This window comes from Etheostoma spectabile, chromosome 6 (genome assembly GCF_008692095.1).
Source record: "Etheostoma spectabile isolate EspeVRDwgs_2016 chromosome 6, UIUC_Espe_1.0, whole genome shotgun sequence".
NCBI classification, from domain to species: domain Eukaryota; kingdom Metazoa; phylum Chordata; class Actinopteri; order Perciformes; family Percidae; genus Etheostoma; species Etheostoma spectabile.
The window spans coordinates 10,933,497-10,948,783 of record NC_045738.1 but is presented as its reverse complement, the minus strand read 5'-3'; the positions used below and the strand labels follow the sequence as shown (position 1 = coordinate 10,948,783).

General features: G+C 39.2%; 2 protein-coding genes across 3 annotated transcripts; both read right to left on the bottom strand.

The window, feature by feature from the left end:
• Positions 1–30: 30 nt before the first annotated feature.
• On the bottom strand, positions 31–3,203 carry mfap5 (microfibril associated protein 5). The gene is made up of 7 exons (XM_032518856.1): positions 3,081–3,203; positions 2,005–2,080; positions 1,861–1,893; positions 1,717–1,743; positions 1,492–1,579; positions 905–978; positions 31–428 (listed from the first exon to the last, which is right to left on the bottom strand). The coding sequence occupies exons 2-7, from the start codon at positions 2,045–2,047 to the stop codon at positions 316–318; spliced, it is 378 nt and encodes a 125-aa protein (XP_032374747.1). The 5' UTR covers positions 2,048–2,080; positions 3,081–3,203; the 3' UTR covers positions 31–315.
• Positions 3,204–9,202: 5,999 nt separating this feature from the next.
• On the bottom strand, positions 9,203–14,680 carry sbk3 (SH3 domain binding kinase family, member 3). 2 transcript variants are annotated; one of them, XM_032519281.1, is made up of 5 exons: positions 14,336–14,680; positions 11,573–11,720; positions 10,897–11,099; positions 9,834–10,315; positions 9,203–9,800 (listed from the first exon to the last, which is right to left on the bottom strand). In XM_032519281.1, the coding sequence occupies exons 1-5, from the start codon at positions 14,339–14,341 to the stop codon at positions 9,545–9,547; spliced, it is 1,095 nt and encodes a 364-aa protein (XP_032375172.1). In that variant the 5' UTR covers positions 14,342–14,680; the 3' UTR covers positions 9,203–9,544. The 2 variants fall into 2 exon arrangements, with proteins under 2 accessions (XP_032375172.1, XP_032375171.1); XM_032519280.1 differs by having other exon boundaries at positions 9,203–10,315; positions 14,336–14,679.
• Between the last annotated feature and the right edge of the window lie 607 nt (positions 14,681–15,287).

Sequence of the window (15,287 nt, the reverse complement as noted above, 5' to 3'; positions counted from 1 at the left end):
TCTTTGTACTATGACATGACTCAGTGCTGCTATATGCCCATTACTACAGTACCTTTTAATGGATTGTAAACCATGGAAGACATGATCTGTGTAAAAAAGAAACACATGAAATGAGCTTTAATATTTCACACACAAAAGACTAATACATAAACATAGATTTGACTAAGCACAATTGTGCGTATGCATGAAAGAGAAAAGCAAGGCCCACAGGTGTCGAGTGGTTGATTTATAGTGTTATGGGCTGTTTTTATTTGAGGACGTTTCTGGCTTGAGGTTCCATCCTCAAAGGTGGTCACATCGCCATTCTGGGCCCCATCAGGCCTTGTTTGCCCAGGTTTTGGGGTTGCTACGGCGATTACGACAGCGTTTCCTATTAGATGACCTCTCAACACGCCTGGGCCACCCAGACAACTCTCTGCACAGTTCGGCTGTAATGTGCAAAAGATGGATCATTTCTGTAAATGCATGATCACGTATATAGCCAACATCATGTTTGTTTAACAAGAAGAGTATTTTTTTGTTCACCTTCATTTTTACAGGCACAAGTCATTAAGAACAGGTTCTTATTTACAATTGCAGCCCAACAATTGGCAAAGCGACTTAGGGAAAGGGAAAGAGGGCTAGAAAAAGTACATTAGAATAACATACAGTTTAGAAATTACATAAAATACAATTTGAAATACTACACAGACAACACTAAACACATAACGAGATAAGTGCACAGGTACGTGGGTGAGTAAGAGAGGGAGAAACCATTCATATATTGAGCTGGAAAAATTATGTAGAGAATCAACTGCATATGTCTGTGAGCAAGGATGATATGATGGTTTTGAAGGATGAAATGGAAATTAGTTTGTCCAGTTTAGGAATCTTTTGCAGAGCATTCCAGTCGTGAGTGTCTCACCTTGCAGATATTCCTCCTGTTGGCACACCGTCCTCATGCAGATCTCATTGTTGATCACGTAGACACGAGGAAGGCTGCGTCAGAAGTAGGAGAAAACATTAACATGAGTAATGTAAAAGAGCTAAAGTGATAGTTTGACTTGGTGTGACAAAGTGCAACTACAGTTACTAGGGGTGGATTGTTACTTACAGTACATTTACTGTACGACAACTCGAGTACTACTTTTTATTTTTCTGCAACTTTATACCTTTACTCCACTACATTTATCTGCTGTCTGTAGTTGATGTTTGACTTACAATTTTAAAGTGTTTCCCCGTTTTGATTTTGTTTTCCCCGATTTGATTTGATTTATTTTATGCAAGATTTCCGTACTATTGTTTTGGTCTCTGCTCTTCTCGCTGTTTTATCAACATTTAAATCGAAAATCTGATGACAGTTCAGCTGGCAGAGCCGTGTAAAAGGCTTTTTACTTGTCATGGAGTAGTTTAATATTGTGGTGTTGCTACCTTTGCTTTAGTAAAGGGACCAAGTACTAATTCCCAATTGCTAAATTAGAACTGGTGTTAGGTAGAAAGATTGCAGACTACCTGTAGAGACAAAGAGCACCAATACATCTCTTGATGGGCCGGTGAACCGAGTACATCCTGGTGCAAGGATACATCTCCTCCCTACAGTCTGCAGAGACAGAAGAGACAAGACATATTTAAAATGTATCAATCACACTGACAAGATGAAGCACAATACACTTTCAGTTCACGGGGGCCTTGTATGAGAGGCAGGTTAGAGGTCATCTCCAATCTGCTGTCACTCACTGGCTGGCAAGGTGGTGTCAGTGCTCTCTAGAAACAAGGAGAGAAACTCAATCAGTTTGGGAACACATCTTAGCACTGACTAATTGCAATGACTCACAGATGCATTCAACATAACTAAAAAGGCTTATGAGGGGAAGAGCATACCGGGCTGCTGGGCTTGGGCAACAGCTCTGAACGCTGTGGAACAGAAACCACATGAGGGGAGTGTTTCGCAGCATAAAAACAAACACACAGCAACTCAACCGTAATTAAACATGATGATTTGTGTGTTCTGTTTGGCAGCGTTACCGTGGAAACTGCAAAGGAGCAGGACCACTGGAAGACTGCCCATTCCTTCAACTTGTAAGAGGGTGAGTTTTACGAGCTGGAGGAAACCAAAGAGGAAAAGAGTCAGGATGATTTCACAGAGTGGAACTGTTCAATATCCGCACTCAGGATTTCTGTTGCTTTTCATGTTACCTTTAATCTTTGCATATAAATGCTCCCAGGTCGCTGTAATGTTTTCACTAGGTTTTGCTCCAGCTAAAATCACAGAGAGTTGTGCTGTGTTTTGGATAACTTGTCATCGTTATAAAGGAGTGCCGGATGTCATTTTGCATTGGAATAATCTGTTCTACAGTTTTTGTTATGTATGCTTTGGACTGCTTGTAAACAATTAGATAAAGTAGCAGAGAAGCAACTGTAAGAACAAGTTTTAAATAACACTTTATAAGTTTCTACCTCTTAAAATTAGTTATTTGTCTGGCCCTCACTCTTTGTCCTTCCCTCTCCCGCCCTGCATCATTCCTCTCGTGATGTGTCAGTGTAACTTTGGAGTCCAAGACGTGAGTTCTCTCAAAAGAATGTGTTTTTTGTGACCTATTTGAGAGCCCCTCCGCCCCTCCTCTGGTACAGTCCCACATTCTTTTCCAGCTTTCTTTCATAGAACATATTGCTGCTTTCCTACTGTACATTGATCACGAAGCACCCTGATCATTGACAGTTTTGCATTTTTCTCCTCCAATAATCCCAGAGTCCCACATTTGCAATTACTGATTTTAAAACGCTGGATTGTCCTGGTTAAACTTTATGCATGCCTCTGTTGATCTGTTTAAGAGAGTGGCATGGTTTTCACTGCTTTTACTTACTGAACTCTGCATGCAACCACACATTGCATTACTGTAAAATATTAATTTTTATGTTAATCAGCCGAACTTTCACTCTTACATTTCATGTTTACATCCTATCAATAGGAAGTACCCTACCATTAATATCTTAGGATGTGAGATATGTGAGATATTCTGCATGTCCAGATGCCCCACTGTGTATTTGCTATAATATGAGTTAAAATCAGCTGAAAAGAAGCATAATTAACTCGTACTTACAACTTTTGCTGTCGTCCACAACTGCTTTAGTTTAGTTTTATGAATCTTTTGTCTTTTCTTCTTTCCCCTCCTTCCCTCTCCTCCTCCCTCCTCCTTCTTCTCCTCCTCCTCCTGTCCTCCTAACCATCACAGTTTTCTTGCTTTCTACATTTTCTTCCTGGCCCAATCTGGTAAATAGATGTATCATGCAACCTCAATCTGATGTGTTTCATGTGAAGAGTTTTTCTTCTTTGGTTCACACACACATTTTATTAGATAGATAGTTACATAGCCCTGTTTTTAGTGTCTCATTACCACACAAAGCCAAAAATGTAAGACTGTCATCTTCCACAAAAAGTAAAGCAGTTGCTCTTGTTCATTAAATAGGCTCCATTACAATTATGAAGGCGCACAAGTGAGGAATTTGTCAACACCCTTTTCTTTATACTCAAAGTCATTGTAGACACCCAAGTAAATGTATGACTAACTGTGTTTATTTAAGATAAACACAGTCTTGTCTGAATATATATCTGCTACATACCATTCTTCTTGAATCTGCTTGGATTAGGTCTCATATTAATGGAGAAAATTAAATAAAAAAGCAATTGAAAGACACAAATTACTAGCAAAGGCACCCAACCTTGGCCTCAATTTTGACTTTTGCACTACTTAATATAACCAACAGGTGGAGCAATGCACTCACAAAATAGGTTTTGGTCTCAACAAATAATCCTTTAAGGGGTCAGTCAAAAAAAGTTACTTAACTGACAGTACAGTTAATGCCGTTATATGAGCCAAGCCCTTATCTCTGCTGGAATAATCAGTGACAGTTCTGTGTTTTAAACATTTAATTCTTCTCCCAACATCATGTGTCACACAACCTGAACTTGGATGATTTACATTCTCTATGGAAACCACACTTTGTTTAATTTAATTCTGGAACAATGAGTTTACTAATCAATGAGTCAGTAAATAAAAACTCCTAAAATATGAATTGATTAATTGTCATTTATTAAGCAAAAACACCATATGTTGTAGTTTGCATCCCTACGGTATAAACTGAATATCTTTGGGGTTGGGACTTTTGGTGCAAGAAAAATAAATATTTAAAGAGGTCTTCATAGGCTCAAGTAAGTTGTAGAGGGTATGTTTTATTATTATTATTATTAGTAGTAGTAGTAGTAGTATTAGGACATTTATAGGGTAAACTGTTAATCAATATATGCAAATGTACAAATACAAACATATTAATTATAATACCATTTGTTGCAGCCTTGGTTTGATTTATTGTCATAGAAAAATATAAATCTTGCTCGGTCTGTTTTGATTTTGAGAAACCATATCTTCCCGGGGAAGCCTTCAAAACACCAGTTAGAGAAGATGAATTGTATGTGAGGCGACCATCTGCCTTTACAGACTCCATCAAAAAGACACCGTTGTAGCTGTGAGTTTTGGCATCAGTTTTTATACTTCACTTTTATTCCTGAGTGGCTTTGGAATATTGTGCATAAATAGGTGATGCCTTCAATAATATATTTGTAGGCACTAAAACTCAGTTATAACTTTGCATTTTTCTGCAAACATACTTGCCACTGCTGACCTATTTAAAAAAACAACAACGCATCACCATGTGGAATCTTTATAAAAGTTTGTGATCCATTCCACAATAAGATGGTCTCATCTGCTCTGCTTCGTAGTTTTTTCTAGTCTAGTTTCATTTTGCAAGTAACTGTGCCACATTTAGAAATAGATGTGGCAGAGTTACTTGCAAATGACAACTTTGCCCAGCATCAGTTAGCAAAACAAGTTAAATCTTGCATGAATAAATAAATTGATTAACATCAACCGTTGGAATATGAAGAATCTATATATTTTGCACAGTTTATGTTTGCGTTTGTATTTATCATTAAAAAATGTGTCTTTTCTGACACACAATTCCTTACTCATAGATAGATAGATAGATAGATAGATAGATAGATAGATAGATAGATAGATAGATATATAGATAGATAGATAGATAGATAGATAGATAGATAGATAGATAGATAGATAGATAGATTTTGATTGATCCACAAAAATATAATATACATGAAATAACAATAGGATAGAATATAAGAACAAATAATTTAAATGTGTTTATTTAGTAAATATGAAAGTGACTATCAAGGCCGTAGTTCCTGACCTTTTGTCTCAGAGTCTCTGACCGTTAAAGCCGCACTGGGAGGGAAACTTGACTCTGCATAGACTTGACTAATATAAATATTATCACACATTCCCCTGAAGTCACAACTCTCACTGGCTCTCACCCTACAGTAGGCTTTGTCAGATCAAGAGGGAGACACTCATCATCCCCTTGAAATATCGGGGCTACATGGACACCAGGATGAGCCTGTGGGGTGGCCCTAACAAGGGCAACCGGGCGAGGTCGATGACAGCTTGACAGATGGCGACCATGTAAGCAAAAGAGAGGAGGAAAGGAGCCAAGAGGAACAATCAATCCTTTGAACACATCAACCTGCCACTCTGCCAACGCTGCTACTGCATGAGCTGAGAGAGGCAGAAAGAGAAGAAAGAGTGTAAAAGAGCAGGTGGTTAGGGATCCAGAAAGCAAGGCAGAATAGTTAAGAGGCAAACATGCCAGATAGTAAACACATGATAATCTCTAAACTTGTTTATTAGTTAGACGGCAATGCAAGAGGCATGCCAGCACTGCAACACATACCCTCCCACCGATCTCCTTTTCACCCCAACACTCCATTCTCACTCTACTTCTCTCTACTTCTCTCTTACACACATGCACACACACACACACACACAGACACACACACACACCACACACACACACACACACACACACACACACACACACACACACACACACACACACACACACACACACACATACACACACACATACACACATACACACACACACTCCAGTGTTGCTCATCTAGTGCTTCTTACCCTGCAAAAGTGATAATTTGAGGCTCTTTAAGTGAATCAGTATCATCACTCTCCATCCTGTTCCTGTATTTAAAGTAGAGAACCTTAACAAGCAGCCAGGTGACAGAGAAAGCTGGGGCATGATGGGCCAAGTGTTTTGATTCACTGCAGGGATACATTTCAGACATTTGGCCATATAGATTCCCACACAGTCCCATTTATTTGCTCCACTCTGCCCATCAATCCGGCTCTTATATCGGTGTCTGCTTTTGCACTTATCACTTTCATGACATGTGACATCTTTTATCAGATATCCATCTAAATATCTGTTACATCCTGCATCCATTTCCAGCTGGTGGTTTCTTCATTCTTCATCCATGTGTCCTGTGAAACTCTCTTTCCAAAGACAGAAACATGGGAACTTAGTGCATATGAGATATAACATGTAAATGTTGAGGATGCTTGAAAGGCAGTGATTGTGACACCATGCCTTCACAAAGTTTAAATATTTGTACCAAGGTGAGCTTCATTTGATACTGGTAGCATGAAATCTAAATTTTGCTGACATTACAAATCTAAATCCGATGTTCTCGGGTTTCTAGATTTGCGAGTGTGTCTTCCATCTTGACAGATGTTTAGAGGTCTGTCGTGACTTGGAAGTACAAACGCGACTTAAAGTAAAATGAGCTCCTGGTCCCTGACATTGCTGTTGGATTTTTAGTAAGTACCTGCATGCATTAGCTGTCCTTATTTCTCCTGTTTTCATCACCTCTGCTATCTATCCTCATGGGCCTCGAGCAGATTTGCACCTCGATCAGCATCTTTGTGTTGGCACTCTATTGTCTCTATGGTCTGCAGCATGTGTTTCCATTTGTCAGTCTGTGGTCCTCTATTGACCCTCCACCGAGTGTCACATGAGCCTTGTGTCCTCTGTTTCCCGGAACACAGCGTATCTACAGCAACAGGCATTACTAACGGAGATACCAAGTGCACCAAGTGTAATTAAACACACTTTACAAGACCCAGTTAATGAAGTAATTCTTGTTCATGTTACCAGTGACCTGAGATGAGAATGGAGGGAATAAAGGAAAGGGAGACAGCTGCCACAATTGCACAAAATATGGCAAAGATAAAAGAGAAACACAAGGCCTAAGTGACATGAGAGGAGGAACGCAAGTGGAAAGTAATCAGCAAGAGGGTTGTGGATAAAAAGAGAGCAGAGACAAGGGAGTTAACAGGTAAGATGGGTCACAGTGTTCCATCAGATTGGGCTGTTACAGGCCTGCAGGCACCAAAGCAGGCTGACTTTTGCATTTGGAGGGCTGTGGAGTACAGATAGTCAGAGGGAGGTGATGATTTGCACAGTGTGTAAATAGATGGGTGTGGGGTCTATTTATAAGTCCATCTGGAGTGGCCCTTAGCAGGGGTTAGCAAAGGCCCTACTGACGTACACACAAGGCCACCCTTCACATTAGCAGCTTGCTACCAACAGGGACACACTCCAACTTGAAACTGAGATATTGTGCATAATACAATGTGCAAGTAAAGTTAATTTCCTGTGATGCAAATTTACTAAAGCTGCAACTAACGATTATTTTCATTATCAATAAATGTGTGGATTAGTTTGTCAAATAATCAATTAGTTGTTTGGTCTATACAATGTCAGAAAAGGTTGAAAGATCATTGTTTCCCAAAGCCAAAGATGATATCTTCAAATGTCTTGTGCTATCCAAAACTCAAGTACATTCAGTTTACTGTCATGGAGGAGTGAAAATATCAACATTCAAGAAGCTGGAATCAAAGAATTGTGACTATTTCATAAAAAGAAAGGACTCAAACTGATTAATTGACTATCAAAATAGTTGGTGGTTGATTTCCTAGTTGACAACTAATTAATTCATCTTTGCAGTTCTAGATTTTACATTTAATTATTGCAGTGAAAGTAAACACTCCATCTAATTTAAGTTCATTTTGAAGGTGCAATTTATTATTTTCATGCTGTTAAGTTCTTTTCATCCGCAGTGGTAGACAGTTGTTATTAACATCATGGCATGATTCAGTAATGGTACAAGTGTGCAAAGTGGCTATAAGTAGTACCAGTGCATTCTTTTGGCGGCACTGCAACAGGAATGCTGGTAATTTTTCAACTGGTAAATGTCCCTTGTGACAGATGTAGGACAGCAAACTGCACCGAGGTTAAACTGTAGTGTGAGAAGATTTCATGTGAGGTTTGTTCTACTGTCAACACGTCAATCATGTATCCAAGTATAATATACCATAGCAAAGGTCTTTTAACGTCAATGTGAATAAACATCACATGTCTCCTGCTGCAGGTACTGTAGTATGCCTGAGGTTTGCATCATGTAAACTTGGAAGAAGATCACGCTGGTATAACTATCAGGCTGTATTGTTCAGTCCAATTTTAGATTCATCTGTTCTGCAGCACCTGTTGCTTCACCACGTCAAAGATGTCCCTGCTTTCCATAGGTACATTTTCTAGAGTCTCTTATAACGATATTATGAGTTGTCAATGATTGTCTAAAAATTAATGAATTCTTTATTTCATTATTTACACATCACAAAGAAGTTAATCTGTTTTAAAAATTGGTTGTCTGGTTTATAGCTAATATACACGTTGCTACATAATCAGTAAAGGGCAGTTTGTAAGTCCTTGATAAATGTTTCTGAGCTGCATCCTCTGGAAGTGTTGATAAAAGAACAAGCAGGTAACGTTGGAGGACATACACCAACATAATGTGTCTGATTTATTTGGGACCTTTCAAGACAATATGTATGGCTTGTTGTATTACATTATTAAAGCATTAGTAAATTCTATATCAGGTTCAGTTAGTTTATTGTTACATTATTACATTTATTTTTATTTTCAGGATTAAATAACTCCTGATCCCCTTCTGTTTTCACAAACACTTATCAGAAGATCAGGCACCCTGATGTCAGCTTGGGTGGGGGCTTAAAGTGACAATAATAGCAGACAGGTTATCCTTACAGTGCAGTGTTTTGGTGTTTTCAGACGCTCAACTCCAGATTTAAAATTGTACGTAAACTATGAAGTACTATTCTAAAATACAAGTTATTTTAACTGTGTAAGAATAGACACATTTGTGAGTGCGCACCATCTAAATGGACATGACTTCACATGACACTGTATGTGTAACTCATGAACTGTATCCCATGAGAAGTTAAATGCAAGAGGTTTATTTTACAACAATTGCAATACAGATTATTTAAGACACTATAATGCAGCTCGCAGTTTCATCAACATCACACTATCTATATATCTATTGACTTCTTTCATTAAGACACACATACATACATATAAACACACACATTGGAATATATACAATTGAAGTGGTAACTTTAATAAGGATATTTATTAAAAATATGAAAATATAGCACCTTATAGAACACACGTCTGTATTTGTTTAGATCGATAATCATACACAAAAGTACATAGTAGCAATGTTTTTCAAACACGTTATATTCATTAAAACCCATCTTAAATTTTTTCAAAAAGACAAAGCTTATCTCTCTCCTCTTCCTTCCCTTAACAGCTCTTCTTCTACACCTCCTCCCTCTCTTAATTTTCTGGCCTCCCTCTCTGCCTCATCTGCCTTCTTCTTCTCCTCAATCTCTGTCTCCGTCAGCCATGGCCCTCCCAGGTAACTCAGGATCTCCTCGGGGCTCCCTCTGTGTTTGGGCACAGGGTGGAGAAGCTCCTTAAAAAGAGTCATCACTAGTGGGCTGAGGCCCTCAAACTGTGAGGGTGGAGGGTTGTCCCTCTGGCTCTCCTTCATGATTGTGTAACTGTCCATTTCCTCCTCACCTCTCCTTTCTTCATCCCTCATCTTCTCCTCCTTTTCATCTTCACGATCAAACCACTCCTTGAATCTACGGTAGCCGCGGTCATCGTGGGTGCTCTCCTCCCAGGGGAAGCAGCTAGTCAAGAGGCAATAGACGAGTATACCAAGGGCCCAGCTGTCAATACAGGGCTCCACTGTTATCCAAATGTCCTCCATCTCCTCCTCGGTCCCATTCCACTCCTTTTGAGCCTCCTTGGCAGGTTCTACCTCAGGCGTGCAGAAGGGAGACTCGTACCAGACGGCGCGAACAGTGGAGCCGATGGCCCGGGCAAGGCCAAAGTCCCCAAGTTTGACCCAGCGACAGGAATTGTCACACAGGAAGATATTCTCAGGTTTGATGTCACGGTGGACAAAGCCCAGGGAGTGGAGATGTGTAACGGCCCCGCTCAGCTGGGACATCAATCTCTGGACACACTCTTCATCCACCCCAACCTGAAACAGACAAACAGTCTGGATCAGCATCTCAACAACAGAAAACACAATTTCAATAACTTATTACAGCATTACATGTTAAATGACAGGGGAAAATGAGTTGAGGACTGGTCAGAACATCGTTGGCACAAAGACAAACATAACCTGCGTCACCAAAATGGTTGGTGACACCAAAACCGTGTTTTACTTCATGTACTGCCATGAGAGCAGGGTGCCCTTATTCTTATCGGTGGTCTATTATGTTACTGGCAGTGACACAAACACAGACAAGGGTGAGCTGGAAGCCTTTATCAAGCATGTCTCAAGTTTTTGCTGACAGAAATGAGAGCTCAAAAGAGCAGGGTCAGCACTTACATTTTCCACGACATCTCTACGAAAAAGCCACACTGCAGACATAAGGTATTATACTTTTGAGCCTTTTGACAGTTATAGCCAATGGTTGGATGTAAATTAGTTAGATGTAAATGTAGGGGTTGCAACCCAACTAAACATTTATGCACGCTTTTTTTCTGCTGAAACACTCTTTTCTACATTTTACAAGAAAAGGTATGCTAGGCTGAAAATACCATGCAGGCACTGACCTCTGACACAATGACATTGTAGAGATCACCGTATAGACCAGCTTGCTGGGCAAAGACATAGTAGGATGGTGTGGAAAAGAAGATGCCAAGGGCCCGTGTCAGAGACGGATGGGTGCAGTAAGAAAGGGAGAGATTGTATTCACGCAGGAAAGAGGTGAGGGAGGTGGACTGACGAGGGAAAAACTTCAGAGCCATTGGGGTTCCTGAAGGAGACAAAGCAAAGACATTATTTGTTAAATACTTCAACATCTAATCAGCTTCAGTCAGAAAGCTGTCATCAGTGATGGAATGCGAGTTTGTAGATCATTTGACACTGCGAACAAATATAACTCATCCTTTGGGGCGACTCTGTTACACAGTTACACCCCAGTTGCAGCAACCCTATCTCACAGAATGTCCCAAAGCACTTTATCAAAACAACAGAAGCACAAAAAGTGAACACTATTGAAAAGACAGATTACAGAGATGTTACTGCAGTGCTGACCCTGCACAACATGTGTTGTTTCTTAATTAGTAAAAAATTAGGTAAATGTGCTGCAGCGGAACTTTAGCATTTCACCCCTTTCAGATTGGGCAGAATGAGTTTTAAAGCATAATCAAAACTCTTAATTAAATATATTAGCATTAGGAAATTCTACTGGTAATTTCATACACTCTTGCAGACTTGGGTACTAACCTCTCTTTCTGTGCACAGCTAACATGACCTTTCCATAGGATCCCTCTCCCAGGAGCTTTACCACTTGGAAGTGTTCGGATACCTTCAGACTGGGCATGGACTGCGCCGACAGGAAACATCGCTCGTCAAGTTCCTGAGCTGCTGCAGCCTAGGAACACACACAAACACACACACACACACACACACACACACACACACAAATCTATATTCACTGTCATTGCACGATGCCTACAGATGATGATTGGTTTAGTGGCATCAAGGTGAAATAAGATCCACAGCTTGACTGGCACGTGTTGATGTTGAAGAAAGATAACTTCACAGAATGAAGTCCGAACCCGCTACATGACTCTTTGCGTAACGAGGACCTTACAACTTCAAATCTCATATGTGTTATTAGTTGCTATACCACAAATACGATGTGTTGTTTTCTTAAAGTTCTTTCATTTCTTTGCTTGCCCATTCAAAGTGAGAACCATCTGTACCAGTGGTCGAAGAAGCACTCAGATCTTTAAAAAAAAAAAAAAAAGGAAAAGAAGCAATATCGCTGTGTAAATATATTTTGCTACAAGTAGAAGTCCTTCATTCAAAAGCTTACTTAAGTAAAAGTAAAAAGTACACAAGTATTAGGATCAAAATATACCTAAAATAACAAAAGTAAAAGTACTCATAATGGCCCATTTCTGAATATTGTATAGTATATTATTGGATTATAATTATTAACTGCATTAATGTGTAAGCATCAATATTGTTGCTGCTGGTAATGGTGGAGCTTATTTGAACTACGTTAAATACTGCTTAATATTTTAATCTATAGTAGTACATCATAATTTATTAGTTGATTTATATTTTGTATTAATAATCTAAATCTTCAGAGTAACTCATTAAATTCATCCAGAAATATACCAAAATACTCAAGTAAAGTCAAGTAAAATACCTTAAAATGGCAAAAGTACAGTACTGGAGTAAATGTATTTGTTACATTCCACCATTGCCCATTGTGCATCTGTCAGAGATCTGTGGAACACATTGTAATATGCTATCACTCTCTGCAGATCTGGCATGATCTGCTTTGTCCTATAGACGGAATGAACCTTAGATGTCATCAGTGTTATGTCTTATCAGGACGATCAGGACATTTGGCACTGTCACTCAGTTTCCACTATCATTCACATCCAAGATGACTTCCTTTGAAGTAACATACCCCAGCAAATTAGTAAGCTGTGAACAGTTACCACACACAATTTAACACAAAAGATAAAGCAACAACATATTTTTTCCATGTTGCGTAACAGAGCTTAGTGGTCAACCTCTTTTGATTTGGATTAAACCACACCTGTTCCATCCCTGCAAACATATGTACATTTTTGTTGGTTTTACACTAATATCAATGACGTTTTCTGGTTTGGATTGAGATAATAAGCCTCATTTTGATCATTGACATTTTCCAATCACCAATCAATCTCTGATGGTGATGTATGACACTTTAGATTTATTTTGGAGTTTTTTGTTGACAGCAGCTTAAATATTGGATCTCAATTATGAGCTACTGCAAAATAGATCTGATGTACAGCCAAATAAAGACTGCAGGTTTCAACCAGTCTGGCAGTGCTGCTTGGCACAGATGTTGCCAAGACAGATCTATTTTAATCAGAGCAGAAGACGGGCTACTTTAAGATCAATGGTGTATAGATTGAGGCAGCTCAATTGGTGCACCTAAGCTTCATTTTGCATCTCCAGAACGTCAGCTTTACAGACATTTGGACTCACATGCTGATAAAACGCTCCATTTGAGACAATTTCCAAAAATGAGGACTCTATAGGAAACCTTAAAATAATTAAAATAAAATAGTAATAAATAGTAATATATCAACCTCTATACACATTATTAAAACTGGTAACATGGGAAAAAAATGTATTTATTTTTAAATTTAAAATTGCACAACAGAGCAGAAGTTGTTGGCAAAAAATATCTTCAGATCTCAGGCTCTCTCCAACAATGCTCAGTTAAACATGTGAAAAAAAATACATACAATGAAAATGGGAATCTAAGGCATAAAATAGTGCAGGAGTTGAAACATAGGGATAGAATATAACATCTATAAAATATAATAATTATAAATACAGTAAATTGAGAAGCTTGAGGCCTGGCGGCCGTCCTTGAGGCCATCATTTCTTTAGAGCCTTGTCTAAGTTTATTTATCCTCATTGTTTTGAACTCAAAGCACAGTGCAATATTCCTAAATTCAAATCTAAGTTAGGTTTCATTCACAGAGTTGTTAACACATGTCAGGGTTATCGCATCATGACATTCTTTAGCTGCTGTTCATTCCCCTCATGCCAGAAATGAAACAAATATACTTTATGACTTTTTTAGCTTGCAGCTGAGTTTTATTCAGGTCAGAGTTCTCGAGATTTTGTGAGCTAATGAGCTAACATCATCCACATTTGAAGTCCAGTATGAGTGCTCAGCATTACAAGCTAAAATTCCTCTCAACAACATTGTCTATCAAACCTTGGCAGCCTCACAGTAATTTTGCAATAAAAAGCCGTCAATGCTGTTGTGCCATTTCTGCATGTCATCTCATCATATAGCTACAAAACACACTTGTTGTACTTAAAAACCCCAATTGCTGGCACATACAGGAAATAATTGTATTAAATCATATTTGTGTTGCCATTGACTGTTTGTTTTTTGCAGCACAAATGTGCATGTAACATTTCACAGCTGGATACCTCCTCACAGGATCATAATGCAACACTTACTGTCATTTTCTGTTTAGCTGGTTGATCTCTGCTCACTTTGTCTTGGCTCTTTTCAGCATCAAAAGATTTAATTCCTGGCAAGCTCCTGCCACTACAACTTGCTACTGTTCTATGCTGGAGCTCAATGGTTTCCACTCTGTTAGACTGATAATTAAACTGGAATTGAAGCTGATATGTCTTCTTTGATCCTTGGGTCCATGCAGTAGCACAGCAGCTTTATAGAGAAGGTTCATAGATGTTTACTGGAGACCTGGTTATTGACTATGTGCTTCTCCCCAGGAGACACACATTTAACTCTTTCCCTCCCTTTTCCTACTCTTGTGCCAACTATTTCTCTCTCTCTCTCTCTCTCTCTGCCTCTCTCCTGTTCTGCTGGTGGATACATGTGAAGCTCAAGGCATTTCAAACCTCTCCCTCTCTCCGGTGTGCCCCTCCTCTCTCCCACTACACAACAGTGTTAATATCCCACCGTTTTTTAACCTGTCAGTCAGCCTGACCACCTAAAACCGTTGCTGCACTCTCCTCAGCTGTCACTTAGTTTTTGCAAATCCAAGTACACCCTCTTCTTCTTTCTACTCCTCCTATGTCTCTCGCTCTTTCTCACCCTCTCAGTCAGTCTGAGTCTGAAATTCCTCTCACAGACTAGGATCCCTCTTTTAATCAACAGGTATGCTGGAATGATTGGCATTGGCCAGTAAGCTGTAACTGTGATCCCTGAATGTTACTGGGATTACAGAGTACACCCAAGCATGCCACTTTATTGTCCAATATTACTGCCCTTTCTTCCTGTGCTGCCCTTTTTTATCTAACTGCAGTAGGCATGATAATATTATTTTTATTTCCTCATGACTCCATCCTCTAGTCTCTTGAGTTCACAGTGAAGAACATCTTCAAGGTTTTCATTTGTTATTTTCATTATCAGACAAACTTTTCTCCTCATCTTCCACTCTCT

Coding starts and splice junctions, on each gene's coding strand:
- mfap5 (XM_032518856.1), bottom strand. CDS start 2,047: ATGGGCAGTCTTCCAGTGGTCCTGCTCCTTTGCAGTTTCCACG. Junction 1,894..2,004: donor GCTCCTTTGCAGTTTCCACG/GTAACGCTGCCA, acceptor TCTGTTCCACAG/CGTTCAGAGCTGTTGCCCAA. Junction 1,744..1,860: donor TGCCCAAGCCCAGCAGCCCG/GTATGCTCTTCC, acceptor CCTTGTTTCTAG/AGAGCACTGACACCACCTTG.
- sbk3 (XM_032519280.1), bottom strand. Junction 11,100..11,572: donor AGCTGTGCACAGAAAGAGAG/GTTAGTACCCAA, acceptor TGTCTCCTTCAG/GAACCCCAATGGCTCTGAAG. Junction 10,316..10,896: donor ACAATGTCATTGTGTCAGAG/GTCAGTGCCTGC, acceptor TGTCTGTTTCAG/GTTGGGGTGGATGAAGAGTG.